The sequence below is a fragment of the Dendrobates tinctorius genome, unplaced genomic scaffold, assembly GCF_039654945.1.
Source record: "Dendrobates tinctorius isolate UK_male_01 unplaced genomic scaffold, ASM3965494v1 ptg000016l, whole genome shotgun sequence".
NCBI lineage: Eukaryota > Metazoa > Chordata > Amphibia > Anura > Dendrobatidae > Dendrobates > Dendrobates tinctorius.
In genome coordinates, this window is record NW_027361684.1 from 38,316,181 (window position 1) to 38,331,335 (window position 15,155).

Consider the following 15,155-nt stretch of genomic DNA (forward strand, 5'->3'; position numbering starts at 1 on the left):
GAAGACCTTATGTCCATCTATTTCAGCCTATTTTTAGTGCAGCTGTTCTGCATTGTTGATCCTGGGGAAGGCAAGAAACCCACAGAGTAGAAGCCAATTTTCTCCATAGGGAAAAAAATTCCTTCCCCTAAGCTGGGTCAACCATCTACCTATAATATTCTGTTATTCGTAACCTTCTATACTGTTACTCACAAGAAAAGCATCCATTCCTTTCTTAAATTCATTCAGTGAGTTGGCCATCACCACTTCCTCAGGAAGAGAATTCCAGAGCCTCACTGCTCTTACCGTGAAGAACCCTCTTCTATGCTGGTGCAGAAATTGTCTTTCCTCCAAACGAAGAGAATGACCCCTTGTTCTTGTCACAGTCCTTGGTACAAACAGTTCATTGGAGAGATCTCTGTATTGCCCTCTGATATACTTGTACATATATATTAGGTCTCCCCTAAGTCTTCTCTTTTCTAGAGTAAATAGACCTAATTTTGATAACCTTTCTGGGTATTGTAGTGAACCAACTCCATTTATCATTTTAGTAGCCCGCCTTTGAACCCTTTCAAGTTCAGTAATGTCTTTCTTGAGCACCGGCGTCCAAAATTGCACACAATATTCCAAGTGTGGTCTGACGAGTGATTTGTACAGAGGGAGAATTATGTTTTCATCTCGTGTCCCCAGACCTCTTCTAATGCATCCCATGACCCTATTTGCTTTGGTGGCAGCTGCCTGACACTGGGCACTCCAATTTAGCTTCTTATTGACAAAGATGCCTAAGATGCTTAAGCATGCTTAGGCTATAATAAAAAAAAAATAGCCCAAGCTCTGAGCATCTCATGAAGCACTATTTAAGCCATAATCCAAAAAAAGTTTTCCACCTAACCAAAACATCCCAAGGACTGTTTACTCTGGAGAGATCAACAGCTCAGGTGAGTGAATCTGTCCACAAGACAACTATGGATCGTATACTCCACAAATCTGGCCTTTATGGAAGAGTTGCATGAAGAAAGCCATTTTTTAAATCAACTCATAATAAGTCCTGTTTGCAGTTTGCAAAAAGCCATTTAGTGAAAACGGCTAGCATGTGGAAAAAGGTCAGATGAGACCAAAGTAGAACTTTTTGGGCTAAGTGCAAAACACTGTGTGACGGAAAACTAACACTGCACATAACCCTAAAAACGCCATTCCCTCCATCAAACATGCTTTTGCCAGCATTTTTGCTGTGGGGATACTTTTCGACAGCAGCCTCAAGGAAGCTGGTCTGAGTTCATAGGAAGATGGATGGAAATAAATACAGGGCCTGTTAGAGCCTGCAAAAGACTTGAAACTGAGGCATAGGTTCACCTTCAAGCAGGGCAACGACTCTAAGGGTGTGTGCACACGTAAGCGTTCTTTTCGCGTTTTTTAAGCGTTTTTACCGGCATAAATGCTTACAAAATGCTTAAGAAGCATCCCATTCATTTTAATGAATTGTGCATTTTTTGTGCATATTGATGCGTTTTTTCCACGAAAAAGAAACGCATCGTGGTAAACGCAGCATGCTTATTAATTTTGCGGAAAAATCCTCATTTCTAACTATTTTCTATGAGACTGGGGATGCTCCGGAAAATATCGCGGCAAAAACGCGCCGAAAAAAATGCGCGTTTTCTGGGAAGGAGTCCGTTTTTTTGTCAGGAATTTTCTGCATACGTGGGTACATAGCCTAAATATTCTCCAAAAGCTGCAATGGAATGGTTTAGATAAAAGCTTATTCATGTATGTATGAATGACCCAGTCAAAGGCCCGTCCTAAATGCCATTGAGGATCTGTGATAAGACTTGAAAATTGCTGAGAGTCTTTCTGCACAAACGCTCTCCATCCAATCTTACTGAGCCAGAGATAGTTTGCAAAGAAGAATGGCCAAAATTTCCAGTCTCTAGATGTGCAAAGATGATAGAGACATAGCCCAAAAAACGTAAATTAAAAGGTGGTCCTACAAAGTATTGATTCAGGGGCGGAATAAAAATGCACATCACAATTTTCAGGTTTATATTTTTACTATATTTCGAAAGCCATGTATCGTTTTCTTTACACTACTTTGTGTTGGTAATTCACATAAAATGCCAATAAAATGCATTTAATACCTTTGTTAGTCTACGGTGAAACATATGTTCACGGGGTGTGAATACTTTTTCAAGGCATTGTATATAGATGAAAGAGGGGTTTATTGTGGTCGAAGCCACCAATATAAATTAATGAAATAATGTTGAGGGAGTTTGGATTCCTTAAATAGAAAACACGCAGGCACATGTACCTGAAATGCCGTAAGACATATAAGGCATAGAGTGCTAAAGTGAATGCAAAAGAAGCCGAGGATAACGTAATCTGCTTGGTTTAACAGCGTTGTGGTTTTTTTTTTTTAAAGGCTAGCAGAATAATATTGTAGTAACAGCTGAAAAGTGTTTTTGTCCTGTACCTATAGATGGTCTTCACGTGCCTATGAAAACTACAAAACTTCTATAAACTAGAACAAACTAGTAAAACTAGTGTACTAAGACAGAGCCCATTTTGGTGGAGTTGGTGTCTGTGTCATGGAAATGGAGTCGGAGGTTTGGCTTACCAACTCTACAGCCCTGTTAAGACAAACAGAATGTGATACTTAATCTTAATTTATAAGGCTAGTTTCACATTTGCGCTTTTGAGCGCAGCGACGGCCTGCGCACGGCCGCCGCTAAGCCCCGCCCCCTGCCGCGCCTCCGCCGGTAGCTCCGCCTACCGGCACATGACGCTGCATGCGTCCTGCGTCCCCTATCTTTATCACTGGGGGCGCAGGCCGTGCGTAGTATGCGTTTGGCGGCGCATGCGTCCTTTTCACGGTGCGCCGAGCGCAACCAAACTGCAGCAGGTTGCGTTTGGCGCTGGTCGACGCACCGTGAAAAGGACGCATGCGCCGCTAAACGCATACTGCGCACGGCCTGCGCCCCCAGTGATAAAGATAGGGGACGCATGCAGCGTCATGTGCCGGTAGGCGGAGCTACTGGCGGAGGCGCGGCAGGGGGCAGGGCTTAGCGGCGGTCGTGCGCAGGCCGTCGCTGCGCTCAAAAGCGCAAATGTGAAACTAGCCTTACTTATTTCTAAGGGGAAATGTAAAGTGAATATATCTGTCATCATGGGAATATATAATGTAGATTATTTTCCGGTTTCTTTTTCTTTGCCTAGTAGAATAGCATAGTACTTGTACAAGCACAATTAGTAATTAAAATTTAGGATCTGTTTTTGATTCTGGCTATTAAATCAGCATTTCTTGTACCTGTGTCCTAATATGCCCCTCTTGACAGTTTGCGTCCGTATTAATCTGCAGGGGATCAGCAGAGATTGATATTTTGATATGCGTTAATCTCATTCCGGTTTGCGGACGTGGTCCCTCGTCCATCGGTGGCAGAGCTTTGTCTGTAGAATATCGGGTGAGGGACGTGGCCATCATTTTCTTGTTTATTTTGCTGTCCTCTCTGTCCTCAACCATCTGTTGTAAAATGGATGTTGACAAATTCTGTCCACTGAGCAGTAATCGCTCCAACATCACTCTATAACACTTTCATTTTTCATACTGTAGAGGAGAAGGAAGAGGAAATTGTTTACTCGCTTAATCACACAGGGAAAACGGAATCCTTTGATCTCTCATTACGCCATCCCACACACTGATACAGACTAGTTAAGTCCCCAATCTCTGCCACTCATAGAATTAGCAGTCCCCTTGGAACAATTAAGGCGATCCTAGAGAAGATGGCCCAATCATGTCAGGATTCCCCTCTCCTATCAATCCTAGTCTAGCTGTTTATTCAGTTTTCTCTGTCTTTTCCACTTCATCATCCTCTACTGTCTTGAAATAACCATCTGGCTGTGGGGATGTTTATTACAAGAGCTTCATCATGCCTGCTCCGCGGCCTTCGGCCGGTCTATATCTCACCAGTCTGAGCACCTCCATTATCCTTTTATTTTGTCCTCTGAAATCAACGGATGAGTCCTGTTATCTGTTTTGAACAGCAATTGCAGAACTATCACAACAAGTTGATGGATGTTTCCTGGATTCACAGGACTACCGTGGGGAACGGGAATGATCAGGAGGAAGAAATATGGCCAAGTTTAGGGTCAGAGTTATATTTAGAAATATGGTGAATCACTTTGCAATGTACACATGATCATCTTATGAGTTCCCAATGAGATGTTTACGTCTGACTGGAGAATATGAAAAAAAAAACATTGTAAGGGCTACATAGAAATACTTGTAGCCGCACGCTCCGGTCCGAGTGCCGGCGGCAGTGCCAAGTTTTCATGCGAGAGACTCTTATGAGAATCGTGTGAGTCTCTCGCAAGCGAGTATGAGCCCTAAATAAAATGTACATGGTGGGCCATTTTTATGGATACACCTAAATAAAATGGTAGTGGTTGGTGATATCAACTTCCTGTTTGTGGCACATTAGTTTATGGGAGGGGGGAAACTTTTCAAGCTAGGTGGTGACCATGATGGCCATTTTGAAGTCAGCCATTTTGGATCCAACTTTATATTTTCCAATGGGAAGAGGGTCATGTGACGCATCAGACTTATTGGGAATTTCACAAGAAAAACAATGGTGTGCTTGGTTTTAACGTATCTTTATTCTTTCAGTTATTTACAAGTTTATGACCACTTATAAAATGTGTTCAAAGTGCTGCCCATTGTGTTGGATTGTCAATGCAACCCTCTTCTCCCATTGGAGTTTGTATGTTATCATGTTTGTATGGGCTTTCTCCATGTACTCCAGTTTCCTCCCACACTTCAAAAACAATGATAGTTATTGTAGATTGTGAGCCCCTATGGGAATAGTGATGATGATGTCTGTAAAGTGCTGTATAATTAATGGTGCTATAAAAGTGAGTAAAATAAATATAAAGTCTACATGCTCCTGTAAAAATGCCAATTTTTTATCTTGTAAAAAAATCATAGCAAGAAGAATCATTTCAGAACTTTTTCCATCTTTAATGTCACCTGTAATGTGTACAATTCAATTGAAAAAGAAACTGAAAGCTTTTCAAAAGAAAAAGTAAAGAACTAAAATAAGATAATTGCATAAAGACGCACATTCTTAAACTAATACTTTGTTGACATACCCTTTGAATCTTTCAGAGCTTTCCGTTTTGTGTTTTTGTTTTTTAGGTGCATGGCACATCAAGAATTGTCAGTCTGTGTCCACTCTCCCTTGCTGTAATGCTCCAAATCTGTCAGATTGTAAGGGCATCTCCTGTGTACAGCACCCTCTCCAGGTCAACTCACTGATTTTCAGTTGTATTCAGGTCTAGGCTCTCTCTGGCTCATTCCAATACTATGATCTTCTTTTGTTGATTTGGAGATTTGCTTGTGGTCAGTTTCATGCTGAAAGGTCAAATTCCTCTTCATCTGCAGCTTTTTACCTGAGGCTTGAAGGTTTTGTTGCAAAATTGACTGATATTTGGAACTATTCATAACTCCCCCCACCTTGACTAAAATACCAGTTCCAATTGCTGAAAAACAGGCCCAAAACATATTGCTGCCTCCATTATGTTTCACTGTGTGTCTGCTATTCTTTTCATGTGCAGTTTTGGCTTTATTTTAAATGCACCTTTTGGAGTTATGGCCAAAAAGTGGAATCTTGGTCTCATTAGACCATAACAAGTTTTCCACATGCTTTTTGTAGACTTATAGATTTTGGCAAAATTTTGCTTGGACATTTTTCTTGTTAGAAGAGGCTTCCATGTTGCCACCCTACTCCACAAGCAAGAAATATGAAGAATATGAGCGATTGTTGTCACATGAAGTACACAACCAGTGCTTGCCAGAATTTCCTGCAGCTCCTTTAATTTAGCTTTAGGCCTTTTTGCAGCTTCCCAGACCAACTTTCTTATTGTTTTATTTTCAGTAATTTTTGAGGGACATCTAGCTTTTGGTAATGTCATTGTTGTGCCAAACTTAAGCCACTTTTTGATGTCCGTTTTCAGTGTGTTCCATGGTATATCTAATTCCTTGGACCTTTTTTTTGTACTTATCCTGAGTGATAACTTTCAACAATGAGATCCCTTTGCTGTGTTGAAAGCTGTTTATGGACCATGGCTTTTGTTGTAAAATGCAATGAAGAAGATTTCAGGAAAGCGCTACAAGAACACCTAAAGTTTGTAAAGTGTTAATCACAATGACAAAATGATGCAGCAATGCATGGACTACTATTGTACATGTGATTGGCTCATAATGAACACAACAATATCGCCAATTGTAAGAGGGTGTTCACACTTCCGCAATCACGTTATTTTAGTTTTCTTATTTTTATATTCTCCTCAAAATGATTGATTTGTTTCTCAATGAATTTGCACAGATTATGGATGACATTAAGGCTATGTGCGGAACTGCCGCTGAAATTTCAGTGGCAATTCCGCAACTCCTTGCCACGGGAAATCCACATGCGGAATTCCTGCAAAAAAATAGCATTTTGCAATTGTAATTAGCTTGCAGAATGCTAGCGTTTTCCAAGCAATCTGTAGCATCGCTTGGAAAACTGATAGGTTGGTCACACTTGTCAAACATAGTGTTTGACAAGTGTGACCAATTTTTTACTATTGTGACTGCCTATGCAGCATCAGTAGTAAAAAGATCTAATGTTAAAAATAATAAAAACAAAATAAAAAATCGTGATATTCTCACATTCCGGTGTCCCCCACAGGATTCCCGATCCTTGCGATGTTCCCGGCAAGTCCCGTTCCCAGCGATGCCTTGCGGCATTGACCTCTGATGAAGTAGCATCACACGAGACTGCTTTGTCACCACAGGTTGTTGTCGCAAGGCATCGCTGGGAACGGGACTTGCCGGGAGCATCGCTGAGGCCTGGGAACACTGCGAGGGACGCCGGAAGGTGAGAATATCATGATTTTTTTTTGTTTTAATTCTTTTTTTAACAGGTATATGGTATCCAGGGCCTGGAGGAGAGTCTCCTCTCCTCCAGACCCTGGGTACCATCTGCACATTTTCCGCTTACTTTGCGCATGTTGGACATATCCACATGCGGAAAGTAAGCGGAACAATGCATTCCTATGTGTGCGGAATCCCAGCGATTCCGCAAAAAGAATGAGCATGCTGCGTATTTTTCTGAGATGCGATTCCGATGCAGCATTAGCACAGCATGTGCGGAATGCCATTGAATACAATGGGTTGTGTTGTGCAAGCGTTTTCGCAGCGAAAAAACGCGGCAAAAACGCTAAAAATCCGCAACGCGTGCACATAGCCTTAGAATGGTAAAAGTTCTGAAGTGATTCTTCTTGGTATGATTTTTTTTTTACCTGACAAAAACCTCGCATTTTATGGCGTTGGTAAGCTCTTTATATCCGCTGAATGCTGAAGGCATAGGCCAATCTTATTTCTAGGAACACTGAATCATGCTCTACTGATAATAGAAAGGTAACGATTATTTGCAACGCACCTAATTTTGAATCTTTTTCATGGTAAAGTAGTGTGAAGAGCAGGAAGTCCCCCAAAACATTGGATTTTTTTTTTCATTTTTCTCTAGTATGATGTCTGTGTTTGTGAGATCTGGGAATTTTCAATGTTAAGCAGACACCATGAATTAGATAGTCGTGTTCCTAAATTATTCCTAAACAATTTTTGTAGGGTACATTATTGTTGGAAAAGGGCACTGCCATTAGAGATTAGTGTACCATAAATGGGTGTACTTGGTCTGTCTCAGGAAGTGGTGTGAATGAATGTTAGGTCCATTGTTTCCCAGGAGATTATTTCCCGGAGCACCACAAGATGTCACCATGTCATCCTATAGTGCATCCTGTTGCCATCTTTTTCCCACAAAGACCCAGCATTCACATGAAAAAGGGATCCATCAGACCAGGCCATTTCCTTTTTTGTGGTTGTTGAGCCTGCATGGAAGAAGCTACGATGTATTGTGTCCTTGTCATCTGTCCTAGCCAGCATGAACTTATTTTTCCATTTGTGCCCCAGTAGCTCTGTGGGATTTGACCAGACAGGCTAGTCGGGGATCCTCACCTGTACCAGTGAGCTTTAGACTAGTTCTCTTTTAAGGGTTTTAGGTGCCTAATAGTCCCATTCTCATTGACTTCTCCAGGCCCAGCTCCTCTAGGACAAGTATGTCCTTACTTGTGTGTATACGGAGAAACATCACCCACGCTTCCTGGACTAGTCAGCCATATGATCCCAGGTTGCCTTTTAAACATTCCTGATGACAGATCCAGTGTTGTATTTGTGCTGCCTGTGGTTCAGGCAGCATGGATTAACTGTCAGATTCGCTTTCTCACAATTGCACACAGCTGTATACAGCGGGGTCCACGTCCCATCCTATAGCATGCATCCTGTTTGTTGCTACTCCCACGTTACAGCCCAGAAGCATTAGCCTTTTTCTGTATGTTTCAGTGAAGCTTCTCGTCCCACGGTACTGCCAATACTCCACTAAATCGCTTTTTCATCCCGGTGTCAGTTTCACAGCCTCACTGTACTTTATTGCATCTAGCACTCCTCTTATCTCCTCTGCCGTGTTTCTCATCCGTCCCTGGCTTACTGCATCCTAATGTAATTATAGATGGATGTAATTCATCCTTCTCCCACCCATGATTGTGTGTGACTTATAACTGTGTGAAGAAGGCATCACATCCACTACAATTTTAAAGTTTTGGCAAATATGATTTTTCTAGGCATCTAAAAACATTAAGGCCTATAAGATATTAATATAAACCATAGGGATTGCCAGGCTGCATTTACTTCCACTGTATAAAAGCAAAATAATTCACAAACAGCTGAATGAATTATTGAAAGACCTCACGCAGAAGGACAACTCTGCTCTTATGTTTCTAGTGTGATTTTAATAGTCTCTAATAATGGCTCAGACTCCTTCAGCTAATGTAATTTTAATCTCTAGCATATGACTTCCACAAAAAATTCAGTATTTAATGACTAAGCTCCTTCGTTTGTGCTTTTCTGTATTTTGTCCTTAGGCTGCAGTTCAAGATCTTCGCTCTGAGTTCAAAGTTCTCGTCCCCCAGAGTAAGCCACTATCACCGGGCGAAATCCTGGGCTGCACGTCCCCGCGACTCGAGGCTTCTGTAGATGCTGTTGTGTAAGTAGTCTCATCAGTACGGCAATGTACAAATCTCTTTTCTTTTATGATAATGATCATGCCCTATAAAATACTGGATTACAGACTACACATCTCTATTTTTTTTTCCATACATTCGCAGCAAGTGTAACAGAGGGATGTCACAATGCAGTCTTCTAAAAAAGATGAAGTATTTACTGAAATAGACATGTCAGGAGAGCTGTCACTACTAAACATGAGGCAGGACAGATGCTCTACTTTAGTGTTTCTCAGCAATGTACCTCCTATTAAAAAAGATCCCAAAGGCTATGATAGCTTGTCCTGGAAAGCATTGGCATAGTGCAAGTAACACATGTTGGGAACCGAGACACTATAGTTCTAGGGATTACTTATCGGTTCAGTTTAGAATTTGTGGTGTCTTTGGTTCAAATCCGACTTATCGACCACTTCTAAATGGAGTTTGGGTGTCTTCCCAGCATTTGTGTTGGTGTCCTCTTCATACTCAAATTTCATACTGGTAGGCTAATTGGCTTTCAATAATATTGTTCCTAGTGTATTTGGATCTAAGCTAGGTAGATTGTGAGGCCCATTGGGGACAGGCACGGATGTTAGTGATAACCATCTGTACCGTGTTCTGAATATTTTGTCGTTATTTAATTTATTAATCTGTTGCTTAACACCTCGCATGATTACATGGGCATGGTCTTTGACTGAGAGACTATTTTTGTTTTTAGTTTCTCTGGTTTTAATCCAGCTTGTTGCCCATTCCACTGCTAACTAGCTCCACCAGCCAGCAATTACTCTTTGGATGCATCCCAGGGACCTTTGCATCGAAGACCATATTCCTTTACATGGGTGAAAAGAAGAACATAATGTTCCCAGGAATATACTAGAGCGGCTGCTGCCAGTTCTGTCCATGTAAGTCATATTAAAAGTTGCCAGATATCACATACAGATCATAACACTACTTACTGAGTGGTGGTCACACATGCGCACTATCATCCCCGTGAAAGGAGCAATGGTCTTTTCACTTGATATACGTACAGTACTCTGCAAATGCTTTAGGCTATGTGCCCACGTTTGCAGAGAATTCCTGACTAAAAACCGGACTCCTTCCCAGGAAAAACGCATAGCTGCCTTTACCCAGGACATTCAGTCTTTAAACTGCAATCACCTGTGCTCTTTGGGTTTTCATGCCCGCATTCAAACACCTATTATAGGGTTTCAGCTCTCTGGTAGCAGCTTGGGTACACACTTGGCTCACCCCACAGGGCCATGGGGTACTCGGTACCTGGCCGGTCCGTAAGGGAACATCGCAGCGGCAATCACCCAATCCGTGGCCCTGGGTGTCCATTAAAATAAATGAGGAGGGAAGTTTATAGGGCATTAATTTGTGATGCCACCCATGGTGTTCGGCAATAAGGGGATGGCTGACGCTGCCTAAGGAGACAGCTGGGGCCGTTGGTGATGCAGCAGAGTTGTTACAGCTCTCCACGGGTAGAGCTAGGCCCCAGGGCAGTTATAGTTCTTATAAAGGATAGTGACGTTGGGGTGCAGGACTGAGGGAATAATGAATAACTGCAGACACATGAACTGTAGTTTCCTTTACCTTTACTGGAATGCAGACCGGAGCACTGCTAACAGATGAAACTGGAGTTCCGGACAGCCCGGAAGCAATTTAGGGTCCTGTAAGCCAGATAGAGTTGGAAGCCTCCTTGCTGCGATGTCCTCTGAGGTCCTTGCTGCTTTAAGCTATGCTTGAGCCTCTGTTCCCTATTGTCCTAGTACTTGCCAGTATGGCAGGCAGCTTGAACCTGTTGCAGGTGTCACTCCTTTGTGGCAGCTCCGGGCCCTGATATGCTGCTGTGCCCCGAGTGTTTTATGGACCAGGGGACCTGCAGTTCCCTGCCCTCCGGATTTGGCTGCTGAGACTGTTGTACCCGTACAGCCACGGACTTCGGCGTCCAGTTCTAGCAGTCTGTTCTGGGGTGAGCTTGGTCACAGCTCCACTCCCCAGCTTTTCCTAGACTTCTCTCTTTCTCTATAACTCTATCTGATTCAGACTGCAACTCTAGTCTGGGGACAAAGTCCTCACTCCTCCAGTCCCCACCACAGACTGCCTAACCCCGCCTCCAGGCCAGAACTAATATGAAAGCTCCCCTAAAATGGGGTTTTGAGCTGCCCCTTCTGGTGTGGAGCCAGGAAAAGTGTTGAATGCTGATGTTACCTGACCAGGGAACTCCTCCTTGCTTCCAGGCATGACATCACCCCCTGTAAGGGAGGCAATGCCACAGTGGCAACCGGACTCCTGGGGTGCCACACACCAGCACAGGGTTTTTATATCAATGCAACATAAAATTTATTGTCCATCATAAACTGTAAAGCTCCAAAACGAAAGCTGCTTTTCTACCATACAAATTAATAACAAACAGTCCTTTCTTTAGGCACAATGAAACAAAGTAAAAGTAGCAGTCTCACCAATCTCTGTATTCCAGACAGTATCTGCTCAAGCTGGTTAAACATTCACCAAACCCAACTCTGTTCACCTCCAGCCCAAATATCACCCTGATAAGCTAACCCAGATGCTGTTATTAGGCCTGTAAGCCCAAGGCTGGAGTATATGAATGACTTTTTGCACCCAGACTCTTGTGGTTGCTCCTAAATCACAGACCCAAAATCCAGTCAAATTAAGGCTAGTTTCACATTAGCGCTTTATTTACGGCCTGCGCATGGCCGCCGCTAAGCCCCGCCCCCTGCCGGCTCCCTGCCCGCCCCTTCCGGTCATCGCCGCCTTCTAGCGCACATGGGCGCTTGCGATCTGCGCACCCTATCTTTAGCATAGGGTGCGCAGATCGTGCGCTGGCCATGCGCTAGCAGGACTTTGCCGTGCGCTGCGTACTTTTGAAGGTGCGCCCGTGTGTGCCGAACACAGCATGTTGCATTTCGGCGCGCACGGCGCACCTTCAAAAGTGCGAAGCGCACTGCCAGCGCACGATCTGCGCACCCTATGCTAAAGATAGGGTGCGCAGATCGCAAGCGCCCATGTGCGCTAGAAGGCGGCGATGACTGGAAGGGGCGGGCAGGGAGCCGGCAGGGGGCGGGACTTAGCGGTGGCCGTGCGCAGGCCGTCGCTGCGCTATAAAGCACTAATGTGAAACTAGCCTTAAACTCTCAAAGTAACCTAGTGTTACTGGAACAGAATTTATATTGCTGAGGCCATCCATCTCGGTGACACACATCTGCCATGCACACACACAGTTATGCAGTGTGCGACATATATATTTAGTATCCAAAATGGTACAGTTGGATTACCATTGCATAATGTGCATATGCAGTGGGGAATATTTTGAATGGCCCAGAATCCTCCAAAGAGCAGTTTATAAAATGATATTGATTAATATTGATTATCTACTTTTATAGCCATGTACACTCCAGCATGTTTATTTCATAGGGTAAAATTAGTTTCAGGTCTCCCTTGGGCACAGTAACAGTTTGTGTAACCGGTCACAGTGTACTTCTACTGGTGATGTTTTTTGTGCTGTGTAAAATAATGTCTTCCCGCCCCGTCATTAAGTCTTTTATTTGTTGCCTCACTTAATACCTGTGTTTATTAACATAATGTTCAGTAAGTGGAGATTTTGCATTTTTGACTTTCTCAATGCATTTCAAATCTGAGTTTTTATTAGTTTGGGCTTATTGTGCTCCCCATCCAGCTATTTTCATTTATATTTATTTGTGGTTAGAATCTCATTAGAATTTGGAGAGTGACAATATATTCCTCGAAGCTGTACAATGGGGTATGAAGACAATACAAATAATGATGGCTCTGGAGTGTGGAACAATGGGAAGAAATGCATGCCCTGCTGCTTATTCCTCCCTGGAATGAAAGGTGCAGCCTGCATGGAATGATATTTGTTGGTGAGGGCGAGTTGCCCTTTTTTTTAATTTTTTTTTTACTTTAACAAATTCAGCAACTGCAATAAAAATTAGGCAAAATGTAAATAAAGGTGCTTTATCAGAAACAAGCTAGTGGCAATATCTATACTGATGCATCGCAATACAATTCTGTAGCAGGCGGCACATACCCAATTGAGAATGCTTACGACTTCCATTGATGCCTTACGGATTTTGCAGTACAGTCCCTTGAAGAGAACCTCAAAAGGAGCAGGGTTTTTACACGTAGCATGATCATTAGTGGGTGTACCCAATAACTTTGGGGGCAGTCTTAGGACCGGGTTTGCATGTCATGATTTGGGACATTGAATTGTTGGTAGGTATGGTAACACTACAAATGGCAGGAAACTAGAGGTCATGCTTATCATTACATTTGTGCCACTGTTATCGAGCAATTGCAAACATTCATGTCATGTGTGCACCAGGCCATAATTTCCATAAATTACCCTATTCTTTTGCAACAAGCTCAGCGTCTTTTAGTCTTGGAAAGAATATAATTTTCCTTTAAAATTTGTCTTTATATGATGTCACCTATTTTCTTTCTTAGTAAAGCATATTCCAAATTTTGTTAAGTATGGGGTCATTCACTTATCATTGACTTCTAACCGTACAAAAGTCAAGACAATGTAGGGATTTAACCTATACAAACCACTTTCTGTTGTATAACTGTTGACAGTGTATAACTAGGTAGATTTTTTTTTATTATGTAGGTTATACCAGCCTGAGTGAACTTTTTTTTTTTTTTTAAAGAGAACCTAACAGCTGATTCATGCTGCCCGATCCACAGGCAGCATGTATCAGGCACTGGCCGTATCATCTCAGCCAGGTATGTTTGACTCTGAAACCCTACAACGTTTCAGTGAAAAAAAGCACTGAAGGCCATCTGGAGACTAGCCTGATAGGCGGGTCCCCGGCAGCTTCTCCCCGCCTGCTACCCTGGAGTGATAGGTCTTTCCCTTTAAATGCACATTTCAGAGTCAAATATACCTGGCTGAGCTAATGCCGCCAGTGCCTGATAAATGGTGCCCATGGATCAGATCTCAGGCTCACTTTAAAGGGATTGCACAGTATTGAGATTGATAACCAATTATCAGTAGCGGTCATTAATTTTAGATCGTTGAGGTCCAACACCCAGCGATCTTAAGTTCCAAACTCGGTACATTGTTAGAGGCCGTTCTCTGGTACTGCAGCTTAGCTCATATTAAAGTGAATAGGAGTCTGGTTGTAGTACCTGAGAATTGCCACTATGCAGTGATTAGTACAGTTGTGCTCAAAAGTTAACATACCCTGGCAGAATTTTTGCTTTGTTGGCCTTTTTTAGAGAATATGATTGATAACACCAAAACTTTTTCTCCACTCATGGTTAGTGGTTGGTGAAGCCATTTATTGTCAAACTACTGTGTTTTCTCTTTTTAAATCATAATGACAACCCAAAACATCCAAATGACCCTGATCAAAAGTTTACATACCCAATTTCTTAATACCATGTATTGCCCCCTCTAACATCAATAGCAGCTTGAAGTCTTTTGTGGTAGTTGTGAATGAGGTTCTTTCTTTTCTCAGATGGTAAAGCTGCCCACTCTTCTTGGCAAAAAGGTTCCAGTTCCTGTAAATTCATTGGCTGTCTAGCATGAACTGCGCGCTTGAGATATACCCAGAGTGGCTCAATGATATTGAGGTCAGGAGACTGAGATGGCCACTCCAGGACCTTCACTTTGTTCTGCTGTAGCCAATGACAGGTCTACTTGGCCTTGTGTTTTGGATCGTTGTCATGTTGGAATGTCCAAGTACGTCCCATGTGCAGCTTCAGGGCTGATGATTGAAAATTTTCCTCCAGTGTTTGCTTTCCTTCAATTTTCACCAAGGTTCCTGTGCCTTTGTAGCTCACACATCCCCAAAACATCAGCGATCCACCTCCGTGCTTTACAGTAGGAATGGTGTTCCTTTCATCATAGGCCTTGTTGACCTCTCTCCAAATATAACGTTTATGGTTGTGGCCAAAAAGTTCAGTTTTGGTCTCCTCACTCGAAATTACCTTCTTCCAGAAGTTTTGAGGCTTGTCTCTGTGCTGTTTTTCATATTGTAGGCAATTTACTTTGTGGCATTTACGCAGTA

At 42.7% G+C, this 15,155-nt stretch overlaps 1 protein-coding gene across 4 annotated transcripts in view; it reads left to right on the top strand.

The window, feature by feature from the left end:
• Window positions 1-15,155, top strand: part of DPH1 (diphthamide biosynthesis 1) — a 421,815-nt gene that overhangs the window by 261,273 nt on the left and 145,387 nt on the right. For all 4 annotated transcript variants that reach the window (XM_073565690.1, XM_073565691.1, XM_073565689.1 and 1 more), the window contains one exon: window positions 8,986-9,107. In XM_073565690.1, coding sequence (XP_073421791.1) covers window positions 8,986-9,107 — 122 coding nt within the window. The remainder of the gene's footprint in view (window positions 1-8,985; window positions 9,108-15,155) is intronic.